Genomic DNA, 15,722 nt, shown 5'->3' with positions numbered 1-15,722 from the left:
CAAAATATAATTCCATAGAGTTTTAAGAAGTCAAATGGTATTCAACATTGAATTTAAAAAATTCTATAAAATTTTGAGGTATTCAAATTTTCAATAGAATTTTAATAACTTCATGGAATTCATTAACATACAAACATTAAAACTTAAGGTACAACTATAAATTGTAAAAAAATTATATTTGGTTCAATCCAAAAATTTGGATGAATTTTTAAAACTTCTAACAGATACATAAGCTATTTATTTCTATATATGTTGCTTCGCATAACATCTCTTCTTATTATCTCTCCTCTCATCTATCTCTATCACTGTCTCAAATTTTCGAAGTGTATCTCTATATATATTTTCATATTTCTTTTTCAAATTTTTCGTTTTTTAGCTAATTGTTTATTTAATAATTTTTTTTATTTTAATATCATAAGAGATTTTGAATTTTAGAATTGATTTTTAATTTATGACTTATACAAATTAATGTAATATTCAATAATAATAAAAGATGATCAAAAAAAACGTCTCTTAATTCTTAATAATTGAACATACTCGCAATTTAAAATTCTTTTTAGCATTTTCAATTAATATGTAAGTTATGATATTTTGATACAAAATTATATTCACACAATGTTAAATAATATTCTTTTCACATGTATATTATCAATTCGAAAGCAAGGTTACAGATTAATTAATTGATGTATTTTAAAAATTTACAAACATGCATACAAACCCACATATATATACATGTAAAGATTAAATGATTTAACTTTTAAATAAGTAAATTTATTTATTAATATAAATATTGAAAAACTATTTCAAATTTAATATGTTATATATGTCAACTAATTATTGGTTCAAAAAAAATAATAAAAAATAATATGCTATAATTAAGTACAAAATTTATAAATTATATATAAAAAAATTCACAAAAATCTATGAAAATCTTGCAAATAAGTCTACATGAATCCACATAAATATGTAAGATTATGTAAAAGTCAGTAAAAATCTATCAAATCTATAAAAGTCTATCATTTGAAAAAATCATCAAAAATCATCAAAACTCTAAATTTGAATACATCCCTATTAAAGTCAATGTTTGTGCCTATTCATATACATTCTTTGATTTGCTTTCCGAATCGAACCGAATCAAAGAACTTCTGACTCATATGAAAGATTTTTCATCATGGACAAACCTTTCTTGAAAAAAAAATCGAAGTCAAAACGTTAATATATACATACCAGCAAACGTGAGAAAGTGAAATCTCAACCTCGGGACGTCAAAGTTGACGTCACGTTTCCAATACCCCCACCACGAAAGATCCTCTCTCTAACCCCGCATTAATTTTTTTTTTTTTTGCTTATGTAAACAGATTCCAGGATTTCAGTCGAACCCATCAATTTTGACTTCCCACGTTCTAAAGAATTCATCTTTCTTCTATTTTCCATGAGCTGGTGCTCTTCATAATTTCACGGCCAGACCCGCATTTATTGCATGCGATCGATTTTGTGTGTTTGTGATTCTCTACAGTGTGGGGAAATTAATTTCAACGAAGTTTAGTTTATCGGAGAGAGATTGGAGGACGAAGGGCGGGGGCGGGGGGTGCTGACGGGGTTTCTCTTCGTGTTTACACTTTCTCTCTCTAGACTGTTGGTGCTGGAGATATTATTACTCTGGACTGAGATATCAATGTGTGATCCTTGACAGCTTATTTGTTTGGTAAATTAAAGTGGCCCATTTGTTAATTTGTTTTTCTTGAAATTTATCTCTGAATTTATATTTTCGGGGGAGGGAGAGTTAAAGAAAGAAAGAGATGGGGGCATGCGTTTCTTTGCCGAAGAATTGTGTGGAAGGTGAAGTTGGAGGTTCAAGAATGAAGAATTCTAGAAAGAGGAGAAGGGATATGAGAAAAAAGGTGCCTTTTCAATTATCTGATCGATCGTCTGATGGAGTTGAAAAGATTGCACCTTTGGCTTTGGATCTACCCTTCAACAATCCCATTTTTCGTGGTTCTACTCTTTCCTTCCTTTGTGATTGTTATTATGGCATTCTTTTCCATAAGCAGATGAGTTGATTATGTTAGTTTTTATATCTATATGGTGACGTTGATTTCAATTTGCTTCTTATACTGCATTGGCTGGAGATGGAAGTTGATGTAGAATATGTGTTGGTGATGATGTTGGTTTTAGCCGTGAAACTTGAATAGAAAGAAGGAAAATAGAATATATGTTGGCGACAATAATTTTTTTAGCCATGAAGATTTAGAGATCATAGATAAATAGAATGTGTGGAGACGGGAGATAGCCACTCGAGCTCAATCATTCACTACTCTGCATTGGTCTTAATGCTAGGGATATTAGAAAGTTGGGTGTTGCTGTACTTTGGAACAAAATGATAAAAAAGGAGGCTAATATTTTATATCACTTTTAAATATTGAAACTGTAAAATACTGTCATCATATGAGGCTGGTAGAACTGAATTGATCACCGATCACTTGTGGATGAATAAACCTTTTCAGGATCTTGTGCAGTCTGTTAACTATGGTTGTAATCTTATCTGGTTTTTGGTGGTTCTTTCAAGGTATTCAATTTTCTTGCAAATGGAGTGGTATTTAATCTTTATTGTCTTGTTGATGAATTGTATTCTCTACCATTTCCAGCTGTTGAAGTTGTTGAAAACTTGTTGATAAGTAGTTAATCTACTCAAAACCAGAATTTCACTGTGGATTTGATTGCCTACGTGCTTCAGTTTTAATATTTAGGCTGTTGAGGGAATTCATGACTTTTGAAATTAATTTCAGATTGTTCTTTCTTGTCTTGTCTTATCTGTATAGTTGCTATTTTAGGAAGTGTTGAGGAAGCATGGTTTGATTCAGTTGCAGCACTTGACTCAGACTGGAGCGATGAAGATTTTCATAGTGTTCCTGATGGTAAGCTAAACTCTTATATTTTCCCCCTCTCTAGAATTTAGTAATCCAAGCTTCTAGTGAAGTTCATTCCCTTTCCACAGATATGCTCTCTCTAAACGGCATTGATGACACATCCATTGTAGATATTTTTTCTCCAAGAAATATGAGTCATGAAGGTGGTGATTTCAGCACCAGACACTGAATCTTCTGCTAAACACACCGAGGGCTTGCCAACTGCAAATTCTGCAGGCCTATCAGTTAATGGTTCAGATAAAAGCTTAGTCCCTCCTACTGATTCCGAGCGCAGAATGAAATCCAATGAACGACTTAGTGAAACAAAGCCTTTATATCTGGATGAGAAATCTGATTCCGTTGGAGAAAATGCTGGTGGTGATGACAGTTTGTTGGATAATTGTGGAATTCTTCCAAGCAACTGTTTGCCTTGTCTTGTTTCATCCGTTACTTCTGAAGAGAAAAGAAGATCACTAAGCTCTAGCCCTCCCAATACAAGGAAAAAGGCTACCTTGAAACTTTCGTTCAAACGGCGAGAAGGCCATCCTGCAGCTAATTTACGTGAGTGGATAATTTTTTTTTCCCTGGTGTTTTGGTAGGTTATGTACATTACTGCATTTTGGTTGCCTAAGAAATTCTATAGACAGGTATCATTGAACACAGTTACCTTTATCTTCATAATATGTTGATTAACCTTAGGGCTGGCTCACAAGATTCAGTTCTCATGTTCGTGTTCCGTTGACTTTAATTCATGGTTTTGATGAAAAATTAATTGTTCTTGATCTATTTGTGGAAGGGATGTGAAGTATTACTTCATTGTCATTGTGGATGGTTTCGAGACTATGATTCTTTTAGCTTCTAATTTAACATATCCATGTGTCATCACATACCTCTGGATTTAACTACAGCTACAAGAAAATTGAATTTGAATGGTGGGAAAAATATCCTGGTCCTCGTCTTTTGGATTTGGAGCTTGACTGAAATTCTCTCTTTTGATGTTCAAGGGATTCTCTAAAATTGTCGATTTTTGTAAGCTGGTCAAGTGAAATATCCAAAATATCGTGAAAGTCAGGCTCTTGTACCTACACTATCTATGTTTCACCTGCAGAATATATAATGATTAATCTAATGTCATGGGGATATGAACCAGCCATGATGCTACTCTTCTCAGTCACGGTACATACCAGAATTTGTGGTAGGTAGGATGGAGAAATCTGGTTAACTCTTGGAAAAATTAGTGGCTTAACAAATAAAGTCCTGACATAATTGCTCATGACATACATAGTTTTGAAAATGTTTCTGGTTTTTTCGTATTCCAGTTTCTTCAAAACCGTTGCTCCACAGACCTATAGCTGGTTCTCAAGTACCATTCTGTCCATTGGAGAAGAGAGTGCCTGACAGTTGGTCAAACATTGAGCCTGGGAGTTTCAAGATCAGGGGACTTAATTATCTCAGGTAACAGAATCATAAAAGTTCCGTTCTACACTGAAAACCTAATAAAGTATCTCTCTCTCTATGTTGGTTCTTAAATCTAATATTTTCTGTGAAGGGATAAAAAGAAGGAGCTTTCTTCAAACTGTGCAGCATATTATCCCTTTGGCCTTGATGTATTTTTGTCTCAGAGAAAAATTAATCACATTGCTCGCTTTGTGGAACTTCCTGTCATTAATTCTTCGGGGAAACTTCCACAAATTCTTGTGGTAAATGTTCAGGTACTGTTGACAATACACCAAGTAGATTGATCTTTATTTCTTTTTACAACAACTGAAGCCATACATATTTTCTTCTCCCGAACATTTATTTTCTCTTTGAACGGAAATAAAAGATACTATAACTATGTCAAAATGAATGTTATAACTATGTCAAAATGAATGTGACACTAGCATGTTTTTATTATTTTACAGATACCACTGTATCCTGCTGCAATTTTCCAGGGTGAAACAGACGGGGAAGGAATAAGTTTTGTTATGTACTTCAAGCTTTCTGATAGCTTTGGCAAAGAAATTCCAGCTCATTTTCAGGAAAATATTAGGGTGAGGGAATCAATAAATTTTCATGTCAGCATATTCTTTTAAAATACAGAAGGATTACTTTGTTTGATGCTATGGCTAAAATAGTATGTCATGCATGTATCACTTCTTGGCTTTCATCCACGTATTTACTGGTTTTCCAATTGCAGAAGCTAATTGGTAATGAAGTAGAAAAAGTTAAAGGTTTTCGTGGAGACACACTCATACCCTGTAGAGAAAGGTTGAAGATATTGGGCCGCGTGGCGAATGTGGATGACCTTCCGCTAAGTGCTGCAGAGAGGAAGCTCATGCATGCCTACAATGAGAAACCTGTTCTTTCGCGTCCTCAACATGAATTTTACACGGTAAGCGTAAGCCTAGTATTGATGGGATCTCTATCGATATCTCAAATATCTTTAAATTTTGAAGTATTTTTCTTTATTTCTTTACAGGGTGAAAGCTACTTTGAGATTGATTTGGATATGCACAGATTTAGCTACATTTCAAGAAAAGGGTTCGAAACTTTCACAGATAGACTAAAGCTTTGTGTATTGGATTTCGGATTAACAATACAGGTATGCACCATGTAAGGTTAACAATTTTTGTCTTTTATTTACAACTTTGGCATGCACATGGAGGTCATTCATTTTAAAGCGCATTTAAGGATACATATCATTTGTATGCACGAAATATTAAACATAATTAGATGAACAAATGTAACAAGGATCCTTCTTGTCACGGATCAGATATTTTAATGTATGCAATCTGTCTACATTTCAGGGTAACAAAGCCGAAGAGTTACCGGAACATATCTTGTGCTGTGTTAGATTAAATACTATCGATTATTTGAATTATCAACAACTGGGATTTCCAGAAGAAACCCCCGAATAGGTGTAAAATCTTGGGAGATAATGGCAGTAAATTTGATGTATTCTTTGAGTGGATGATGTCTTTTCGAGGCCTCGATTTCTTTCTCTCTCATTTTGAGTAGCTACCAATGTTCTTGTAAATCTGAATCGCCTATTTTGATGAGATTATTATACAAGTTTTGCAAATCCAAGATGGAAACGAAATACTCGATTACGCTGTATGCTATACATGTTGTACATGCGGCCAGAAACTTAGACCATGCATGGCATTTTACTTTTGATAAAGTAAGAACACTAGCAAGAAAAGGGATTCGCTTTAATGAAAGAATTTATTCCCCGAGGCATTCCCTTTGCTTCCAATTTTGTTGTGAAAGTTGATTCTTTCCAGCTCCACTTATTTCTAGTATCTTAATTAATCTAACTTCTCGTTCGTAGCTTTCACGTCGACCACAGATTTTTTTTGAACTCGAGCTCGACTCGCAGATGGCGCTAGTTTAAAGTTAATCTGATGGGAAATTGAGTACTTTTTAGGTACAATATTTTGAATAATACAAATACTCGTACTCAATGGAAATTAATGATCACGTCTCTTCCGACATTATTGGAAAGTAAATATTAACAAATTTACAAACAACATAATACTGCAGTTTGAGACTGATATAATCTATTGGTCTCTAATTTGAGACCGATGCTTGTAATATCGGTCACTAAATTTATTTTCGTCACGTTTTTTTATTTAATATTAATTTTGTATCACGACTTTTTATTCTACTCACAAATTGAAGACCGAATTTTTATTGAGGTCTCTAATCGGAGACCGATATATTTAATCTGTCTCTATTTTGAGACCGATTTCATTCTCGGTTACTAATGTGAGACCGAAATACTAAAGTGCTCTCTAATAAATCCCAAATATTTTTAAACTCCCCGCGTTCCTCTCGCTCCATTCGTCTCTCAAAACCTAAAAAACCTGCGCTTTCAATTCTTCCATCGCCGCTTGTCGCCGCCCACTGCCGCCGACGATATTTCCCATGCTCCGCGATATTTCGATTTCTTCTCATCGGTTTCTCAGATTTGCTTGTTTTTGTTGAGCTATAATCGCTGGTGCATTTGATATATCAGGTGTGTTTTTATTCTATTTTCGGCCAGAATTTCTCTCATAACTCAAAATCATATTTGATTTATTATTGAATTAAAACTGACAGAACTATATTAAGTGGATTTCAAGTTAGAATTATTTGCTTTACTAATTAACAAGATCTACATTATTGTATGATTTCATTATATAATGTAATATAACATGTAGAAATATATAATATTTATTCCAAATAGAGTCCTGTAGATTATATAATATAATATATCATTAGCTTGTTGTATGATTTCTGTATATAATATAATATAAGATATAGAAATATATAATATAAAATAGCTTGTTTTTTTAGAATGCCTCATTCCATTCTTATTCTCCAATAAATTTATTTTTTGAATTTTAATTTATATGTTATGTTACAGTGGTTGTTTCGACAATGAATACGAATAAAGCTTGGATGTATGCTAGGTTAGATAATGGATTTATAACAGAAGAATTTATGAATGGGGTTGAGGATTTTGTGAACTTTGCTAAAAGTCATCCTGAATGTATGAGTGGTGACAAGTTACGTTGTCCTTGTACTCAACGTAAATGCAGAAATACTACTTTTCACGATGAGGATACTGTTAAAGTACATCTAGGAAAGTATGGTTTTATTCCAAATTATTACAATTGGTATGTTCATGGGGAGCCTTATATTACCGATTCGATTGGACATTCCATTCTCCCATCTTCAGCTCCCATTGCTCAAGAAGACCCACCCAATGACAATGCAATGCAGTCAATGATTCACGATGCGATGAATGCCCTTCATTATTCAGATGTTGACGAGATACCAACACCCGCTGCAAAAAATTTATATGAAATGCTAAAGGCCAGTGAAAGAGAAGTTTGGGAGGGCATTCCTTCTGGTCATTCCCAATTGTCAGCTGTTGCGAGACTATTGAACATCAAGGCAGAGCACCATTTCTCGGAACGATGTTATGATGATTTATGTCAGTTGATATCAGAGTTGCTACCAACCGATAACGTAATGACCGACAGTTTTTACAATACAAAGAAATTAGTTAAGGGTTTAGGTTTGCCAGTGGAAAAGATTGATTGTTGCATTAACAATTACATGATTTTTTGGAGAGATGATATTGAACTAGCTGAATGTAAAATATGCGGTCATCCTCGTTATAGACAGCAAAAGCGTGGAAAAGGGAAGAATAAAAAAGATATAGCTTTGAAAATTATGTATTACTTTCCATTAACTCCAAGATTGCAGAGGTTGTATGCATCTACTGCAACAGCCAAACACATGAGGTGGCATCATGAACATGTGCATGGAGGAGATGCAATGTGTCATCCATCTGACTCTGTTGCATGGAAGCACTTAGATGAGAAATATCCTTCATTTGCAATGGAATCGCGTAATGTGAGATTGGGACTTTCGGCCGATGGATTCCAACCATTTGGTCAATCAGGAAAGCAATATTCTTCATGGCCTGTCATATTAACGCCATATAACTTACCCCCTTGGATGTGCATGAAAGACCAATATATGTTTCTTACTGTGCTTGTACCAGGTCCAAAAAACCCGAAAGAGAAGATAGATGTCTTTTTGCAACCTTTGATTGCTGAGCTTAAGGACCTATGGAGTATAGGGGTGGATACTTATGATATTGCTAGTAAAAACAATTTTAAATTGCACGCGGCCTTGTTATGGACAATTAGTGATTTTCCCGCATACTCAATGTTGTCAGGATGGAGCACGGCTGGTAAGTTAGCATGTCCACATTGCATGGACGAGTCTGATGCATTTACATTACCTCGAAGTGGAAAGACATCTTGGTTTGATAACCATCGTAAGTTTTTATCTGATGACCATCCTTTTAGAAGAAATAAAAAATCTTTCACAAAGAATCGGGAGGTGACAAAACATCCACCGCAAATGAAGTCAGGAGAGGAAATAATTGAGGAAATAGAGAGCTATGGGTTGTTATTAGTAACAGAAATTGGTTCTGATGAATTAAATAAAAAAATTGTCAAGATGTGCAAATGTGGTTGGAGGAAAAGAAGCATATTCTGGGAATTGCCATATTGGAAGGATCTGCTCATTAGACATAATTTGGACGTGATGCATATTGAAAAGAATTTTTTGATAACATTTTCAATACTGTGATGAATGTGTCGGGAAGAACGAAAGACACATCAAAGTCCCGTGAGGAATTGAAAGAATTGTGTTGCAGACCAGAGTTGCACCAGGATGAAACATCCAAAAAATTTCCAAAGGCATGTTATACATTGGGAAAAGAAAGTAAACAGGCATTATGTAGTTGGTTGAAAGACATTAAATTCCCTGATGGATATGCCTCAAATATGGCTCGATGTGTGGATATGAACAAATTGAAAATATTTGGAATGAAGAGTCATGATTGTCATGTATTCATGCAAAGACTTATTCCAATAGCCTTCCATGACCTACTTCCCAATAATGTTTGGCAGACACTTACTGAATTGAGTATGTTCTTCAGAGATTTGACGTCGAGGGTCATTACAACAGCTGACATGGTTCGCTTAGAGACAATCATTCCTCTTATACTTTGTAAACTTGAGCGCATATTTCCACCGAGCTTTTTTGATTCAATGGAGCATCTCCCAGTTCATTTAGCTTATGAGGCACGACTAGCTGGTCCTGTTCAGTATAGATGGATGTACCCATTTGAACGTTTTTTGAGGAGGCTAAAAAATAATATTCGTAATAAAGCAAAGGTTGAGGGGTCATTATGTAATGCTTATTTGGTTGAAGAAGCATCTTCTTTCTGTGAATATTATTTTGCTGACAGTGTGAAGACTAGACATCGTAAGTGTCCCCGAAATTCTGATGATCCTCGACCGATAGACTCAAACATGTTTTTGATTTTCAAATTCCCTGGTAGACCGATTGGTGCATATATTTTTAGATGGTTAGATGACAAAGAATACCATGCAGCAAGGACATACATTCTCCTCAACTGTGATGAGGTGAAACCTTTCATAAAATAAGTTATATCCTACTTCTTAAAATATTTATTTTTCTGATTTTTTTTTTATGTATCATTGTTGCTTAAAATTTTCATTTGTAGTATGCACGAAGAAGAATTGCGAAAAGAAAATCCAGCACTTCGACCTGATGAAGTGGACAAAAAGTTGGATACCAATTTTGAATCGTGGTTTGAAAGCCATGTAAATGTTGATGTAATACAATTTTGTTGTTTTATGTTAAGCTTATTTACTTTATGTGAGATCTTACTTTTCAGGTGAAGGAACCGAATTCAAATGTACATGATGATATGATGAAGGATTTTGCGAGCGGACCTCTTCGTAACACGAGAGTGTACTCGGGTTACTACGTTAATGGTTTCAAATTCCATGTGGCACGGCGAAATTCAACCACATTGACTAGTAATTCCGGTGTTTTTGTGAAAGGATCTAGCAACTTAACTGATGAACTTGATTACTATGGTATGCTTGATGAAATCATCGAGGTGGAATATCCAGCTTTACCTATAAAGAGGATAGTATTATTCAAATGTTCATGGTATGATCCGACGCCCAGGATTGGTACGAGAGTACATTCAAACTACAAGTTAGTTGAAGTCTATGCAAATAGAAGATTCAATAAATTTGAACCTTTCATTTTTGCGGTACAAGCGGGTCAAGTGTTCTATGCTAAATATCCCACGATAAGAAGAGGACCTAGTGAATGGATAGCAGTTTGTAGAATGAAGGCTCGATCAACCATAGAAATGCCAACTTCCCTCACGCCTGCGGACCACGATGCCTTTCAGAATGAGGAAGCGGAGGGACATTCACTTGATTCACAAGTTCAAACTACATCACAGTTACTTGTAGATGTAAACATTACTTATGAGGAATTAGATGATGAAGAGATATCTACCGATGATGAGATTGATGTAGTAATAGAGTCAGACAATGATAACTTGGAAATTAGTGATGATTATGATACAGATTATGATGAAGATTGAATTGTATGATTGAGAACTATGATATCTAACAACTTTCATATTAAAAGGCCATGATATATATATTTTTTTATGTGATTGAGTAATATTTCAAAATTGTTTGTGTTACGATTTGATTTTGCAGACATCATCATGATTGACATTGCAGAAGGAGAAGTTGGTGATCGGATTGAGCTCAGAGTAGTGGGTAATAAGTAAGTATTTTTTTTTAATAAACAATAAGTATGTTATTATCTTTAATTTTTACAATATTCAATCAATTTTCAATTTTATTCCTGTTTTAAACATTGATGAATTTTTCATTGCAGTTTTGTTCCTCATGGACATAGGGTTTCTGCATATATCACTTCTAAGTTCAAACTACGACAATATGCATCTGGCCATACATGAGGACATTTAGATGAAGATGGAAAAGATTTTTACTACAAAGAGTTTTTGGTAAGAAGTTAAATACTAATAATAATATTAGAAACAATAATTATTATTTTTTTGTTTATGTTGGTTTAAACATTGCAGAAGATATATACATGGCAACCTGGGAAAGAGGAAAAATTTAAGTCAACATGGAATTTGTATTGTCAACAACTATACAAAAAACTGTTGCACAAATGGAGAAAAAAGATTCATCCGCCAACACAAGTTCCTATTAATATATGGAATGCATGGCAGATTGTTTGGAGCGGGGTAAAATGGAAAAAAAAAATCAGAGATAGCTACAAATAACAGAAATAGTGAGGTGGCTGGCACAGACACTGGAGTTACTAAGCACACTGGCCGGATCACGCTCTATAATTGAGCATACTTTGAAATTGGTGAGTTTCAAATAATATATTTCATTCGTTCATATTAGAAACTTAATATTACAAACTTAGCATATTTGAACTTGTTTGTGCAGGAAGCCGATTTAAAGCGAAAAATTGATTGTTGGGAGGTGTTTCGAATTACACATCGTCACAAGGATGGAACATTTGTCGATGCACGATCTCAAGCAATAGATGTAAGTATTAAAAAGTTATTAGTTAATAATATAGTTCCACCATTTTCAATGCTTGAGTGCTAAAAACTCATCTTTTTTATGTTTGATTTAATTATACTTGCTGAAATTTTTTTCTTTAACATAGGATAATATGACCACAAGAATTTCCGAGATATCTCAAGCTACTACAGAGGGGGAGGAGCCACATACTCCATCACATGATGCCATAAACGACATATATTATGAGGTTGTTGGAGGGATGAAGAAAAGATGCATTTATGGACTTGGCTCCCAAGCAAAAGTTGCCTTTCCTCATGCGACGTCTACTTCTACAGGAAGGGTTCATCCAAGTAACTCATGTGTTGAGATACAAGAGTTGAGGGCAGAGAATGCAGATTTGAAGACTCGAGTTACTGAATTGGAGGAAAAGATGCGTGAATTCATGGCTCGTTTTGTGCTTTCGCAAACACTTGTACCTCCTTCTGCTTTTCCAGACTTTTCTTCACCTATTATAGATTCTGATGAGACTCAAGCTCCTTAGACACCGTCCTAGTAGTTAAAGTTTGAGTTTCGATTAGATTGACAGCAAAAACTTGTGTGAGACGGTCTCACGAGTCGTATTTGTGAGACGGATATCTTATTTGGGTAACCCATGAAAAAGTACTACTTTTTATGCTAAGAGTATTATTTTTTATTGTGAATATGGGTAGGGTTGACCCGTCTCACAGATTATGATCCGTGAGACGGTCTCACATGAGAATCACTCTAGATTGACATGTAAATGTTTGGAAGTGGTTGAAAGTTTTGGAGAATGAATTGACATTTGTTTTGGATATTTGACACTTGAATAGTTGGTATAAATATTTGTGTTGATTTTGGTGTTGATAAGTTGTGGCTTGGAATAGTTGTATCGATGTTAATACTGTGTTGTGTTTTTTGGATGGTTGTATTGATTGATTATGCATATTGTTTGGTGTTTGGATTGGTGTAAATAACAGAACCTTTGGAGAAAAACAATATCTAATTTAGAGACCGATTTCTTAAATTCAGTATCTAAGTTAGAGACTGATTGTATTGTATCGGTCTCTCGACTAGAGACTGAATAATGAATCGGTCTCTATATTAGAGACTGTCTTTACTCAGTCGGTCTCTAAATTAGAAACCACATATATAATATCGGTCTCTAATATAGAGACCGATAACATAAATGTGGTCTCTAATTTAGAGACCGACTAATTTTATCGGTCTCTCACAATTAGCGACCAAGGTTATTGATACCAACCAATTCGGTCGGTAATCGGTCTCTATTTTTCTGTAGAGACGGATTAGAGACCGATTTAGCGGTCTCTAATCCGCGTTTTTCTTGTAGTGAGAAGCCCTGTGGGAACAATTTAGATACCATATTTTTTCAAGAAATATTCCAGGAAATTAAATGTAAAAGTACTATTAAACTTTACTTGTTTTAATATATATTTTACCAGTAATTTTTCAGGGGAAAAATCTTGAGGCATGGCTCCAAGATCCCACGTAGAAACAATCTGTCGTCGTATTCAATCCACCGGGACAATTACAGGCGAACGACTTGGATTCGTCTTCGTTGTATCCACAAAATCCATTGCTCTTTTCGCAGCTCATGCACAACACAGGATAATCGTTATCGAAACTGAACTTATATTTCAGTGCCAATCCATAGTTCCATTCCTCTGTATTGTATTCTGCCCCGTTGAATCCATACAAAGACGAATAGGATGAATACTGCAAGCTTCGGCAAGTCCATCTCAAATGAAGGGCCAAGATTTACCGGCGTGTACACGCAGCAAGTGGACCCAGACAAACTAACCCTACTGATCTCTCCACAAGAATACAACAGGCTGCAAACAGACGATCCCTGAGGGTCGCATAGGTAAGTAGACGACCCATTTTCTTTGAGCTCAGTGGAGCATTCGAGCAAGGCAACAACTGTTTTGTCGTGGAAGGAGAAGGGCGCGTCCCAGTCGAGGCCGAAGCCTTTGCTTGGCTGAATACAAGAGCAAGTGGACATGGTTGGATCATAAATGTAGATGATTTGGTTGGTGTAGTCGATGGAAGTGACTGTGTAGCTGTTGGATCTCGGTTTTCTCGTGTCCAAACGCAGCAAAAATTTTAAAAAATTTATTTTATTTTGACAATCAAAATATATTTGTTTTGGGCACTCGTATGGTTTATTTAATCAAACATTCATGGGACGTTAGAATTTATACTTTTGGGAATTAATTCACTTGGCTCCAACTATTACGGGGTTAGAGGATATAGCTCTTGATGAATTGTAAGGTCCAAAAATTTAGACAACGTAATCCAACTGCATGCAAATCTAGAAATTTTGAAAAAATGAGTATTTTATTCTAATTACTATTAAATTATGTGACGAACATGCTTATTATGATTTTATTGTCATTGTTGCATGAAAATACATTTTTTTAAAGGTTTATTCAGGTGACGATCGAGGAACGGAGACCGGGGGCTGTATTATGTGGAAAAAATGTTTTAATTAAATAATTAATTTTAATTATTTAATTTAGGGGAGTTGTTTCTTATTCTTTTTAAAATCAAGAATTTTGAGGTGATTTAATACGCCGGGACTAATTTTATCGGTATTAGAATTTTTAACAAAAACTCGATCTTTTAGCAGTCCGGCTATTTAATTCACTAATTTATTTTATTATGAAAACTTTTTTTAAATTTTATTTAGGCCTAGCTTGCACTAGTGGGCTTAATTAAATTTATTTAGCTTTAAGCCTAATTATCTTTGAGCTAGCTTATAAATAAAAGTGAGATTAACCTAAACCTATTCACTCTCACTCACTTTCACGCCGCCGAGAATTAGACAAGAAAGAAAAGAGATTTCTCTCGGCAGCTTCATCTCTCGGCGTGAGTTTGTGGCTTGTTCTTCACGGTTTGTGTGCGTATAGCCTCGGTTCCTCTCCGTTCATCGTCGTCGTCGGTATATCGTGCGTATATTACGCAAAGGCACGCTAACATCTTCCCTTTTCTCATCCAATACATCATATATCGATCGCTGAAATGCATGTGTACAAATTGTGAAGTTTTATTACGGTTTTTACGTATTCGTGTTGCGATCTAACATGTTCTTGTATCGATTCATGTCATGCTTGTTTTAGGGGACTGCCATGGTGTTACTTGTTGTCTAGATAATGTTTTCGGGGCAAGACACAACCTCTTGAACGCACCACAACCAGCAGAAACAGAAAATAACCGAGGGAACCATAGGCAGTGGGTTGCTGTCTTGAGTGTTGGGGTTCGGGTTCCATGAGGGGGTGGCGGGCTTCGCCTAGGCAGGGGCCAGGGCTCGGCCAGGGGCTGTTCTTGGTCCAGGGAGGGTCCTAGCCATGCTAGGATTCAGTCTGAACAGCAGGGAGGAGTCCTTGCAAGCAAGGACTCCCACCCGTGAAGGGCACAAACCTGTGCAGTTTTCGTGAATCAGTCCAGGGGTGAGGGATCAGTCCAGGGTTCAAGGGCTGGGCTGGGACGAGTCTTTAGGGTCTTAGGAAGGTGTGGGGGTGACTGGTTGGGGGCCTGGGCTCGTGGGCTGGGTCCTGGAAGCAAACCAAAGAAACCTGCCACACTAGAACTCTCGGCCAGCATAGGGTATTGTTGAAGGCTCACGTTTTCTTGGTGTGGGTCAGGGTCTTGGCAATTTTTAGTGACCAGTAGGCTAAACAAACATGTTGGGCACCTTTGGGCTCGGTTTGGTTCGGGGGTAACTCGATAAAATTAGGAGATGGCTCGGGGTTGAAATTCGAGTGTCAAAATGAGTTTTAAAAATAAAGAAAATTGGAAAACGGCTCACGAGGGTCGGGTCGTG

General features: G+C 35.7%; 3 protein-coding genes and 1 pseudogene across 9 annotated transcripts; 3 read left to right on the top strand and 1 right to left on the bottom strand.

Annotated features, from left to right (window-relative positions):
- The first annotated feature begins 1,305 nt into the window (after nucleotides 1-1,305).
- On the top strand, nucleotides 1,306-5,975 carry LOC140808037 (uncharacterized). 7 transcript variants are annotated; one of them, XM_073165039.1, is made up of 9 exons: nucleotides 1,306-1,995; nucleotides 2,832-2,915; nucleotides 2,996-3,467; nucleotides 4,226-4,361; nucleotides 4,456-4,618; nucleotides 4,841-4,939; nucleotides 5,086-5,280; nucleotides 5,368-5,490; nucleotides 5,696-5,975. In XM_073165039.1, exons 3-9 carry the CDS (start codon nucleotides 3,065-3,067, stop codon nucleotides 5,804-5,806), a joined length of 1,230 nt encoding a protein of 409 aa, XP_073021140.1. In that variant the 5' UTR covers nucleotides 1,306-1,995; nucleotides 2,832-2,915; nucleotides 2,996-3,064; the 3' UTR covers nucleotides 5,807-5,975. The 7 variants fall into 7 exon arrangements, with proteins under 7 accessions (XP_073021140.1, XP_073021139.1, XP_073021135.1 ...); XM_073165038.1 differs by having other exon boundaries at nucleotides 1,318-1,992; nucleotides 3,038-3,467; nucleotides 4,811-4,939; XM_073165034.1 differs by having other exon boundaries at nucleotides 1,318-1,995; nucleotides 3,038-3,467; nucleotides 4,811-4,939.
- A 1,335-nt stretch (nucleotides 5,976-7,310) lies between these two features.
- LOC140806811 (uncharacterized) lies at nucleotides 7,311-9,041 on the top strand. Its single transcript, XM_073163341.1, has one exon. The coding sequence runs from the start codon at nucleotides 7,311-7,313 to the stop codon at nucleotides 9,039-9,041; it is 1,731 nt and encodes a 576-aa protein (XP_073019442.1).
- On the top strand, nucleotides 9,041-12,438 carry LOC140806810 (uncharacterized). Its single transcript, XM_073163340.1, has 7 exons — nucleotides 9,041-9,825; nucleotides 9,985-10,084; nucleotides 10,159-11,078; nucleotides 11,193-11,322; nucleotides 11,401-11,696; nucleotides 11,780-11,881; nucleotides 12,006-12,438. The coding sequence occupies exons 1-3, from the start codon at nucleotides 9,041-9,043 to the stop codon at nucleotides 10,885-10,887; spliced, it is 1,614 nt and encodes a 537-aa protein (XP_073019441.1). The 3' UTR covers nucleotides 10,888-11,078; nucleotides 11,193-11,322; nucleotides 11,401-11,696; nucleotides 11,780-11,881; nucleotides 12,006-12,438.
- Nucleotides 12,439-13,327: 889 nt separating this feature from the next.
- Nucleotides 13,328-14,759, bottom strand: LOC140806809 (uncharacterized; annotated as a pseudogene).
- Nucleotides 14,760-15,722: the final 963 nt, after the last annotated feature.

This window comes from Primulina eburnea, chromosome 12 (assembly GCF_022965805.1).
Source record: "Primulina eburnea isolate SZY01 chromosome 12, ASM2296580v1, whole genome shotgun sequence".
Classification (NCBI taxonomy): domain Eukaryota; kingdom Viridiplantae; phylum Streptophyta; class Magnoliopsida; order Lamiales; family Gesneriaceae; genus Primulina; species Primulina eburnea.
Note: the sequence above shows the minus strand (reverse complement) of the source record. Positions and strands in the feature narration are given on the sequence as shown.

Coding starts and splice junctions, on each gene's coding strand:
- LOC140808037 (XM_073165038.1), top strand. CDS start 3,065: ATGAAGGTGGTGATTTCAGCACCAGACACTGAATCTTCTGCTAAACAC. Junction 4,940..5,085: donor ATTTTCAGGAAAATATTAGG/GTGAGGGAATCA, acceptor TTCCAATTGCAG/AAGCTAATTGGTAATGAAGT. Junction 5,281..5,367: donor CTCAACATGAATTTTACACG/GTAAGCGTAAGC, acceptor ATTTCTTTACAG/GGTGAAAGCTACTTTGAGAT.
- LOC140806811 (XM_073163341.1), top strand. CDS start 7,311: ATGAATACGAATAAAGCTTGGATGTATGCTAGGTTAGATAATGGATTT.
- LOC140806810 (XM_073163340.1), top strand. CDS start 9,041: ATGAATGTGTCGGGAAGAACGAAAGACACATCAAAGTCCCGTGAGGAA. Junction 9,826..9,984: donor GGTGCATATATTTTTAGATG/GTTAGATGACAA, acceptor TTTCATTTGTAG/TATGCACGAAGAAGAATTGC. Junction 10,085..10,158: donor AATCGTGGTTTGAAAGCCAT/GTAAATGTTGAT, acceptor CTTACTTTTCAG/GTGAAGGAACCGAATTCAAA.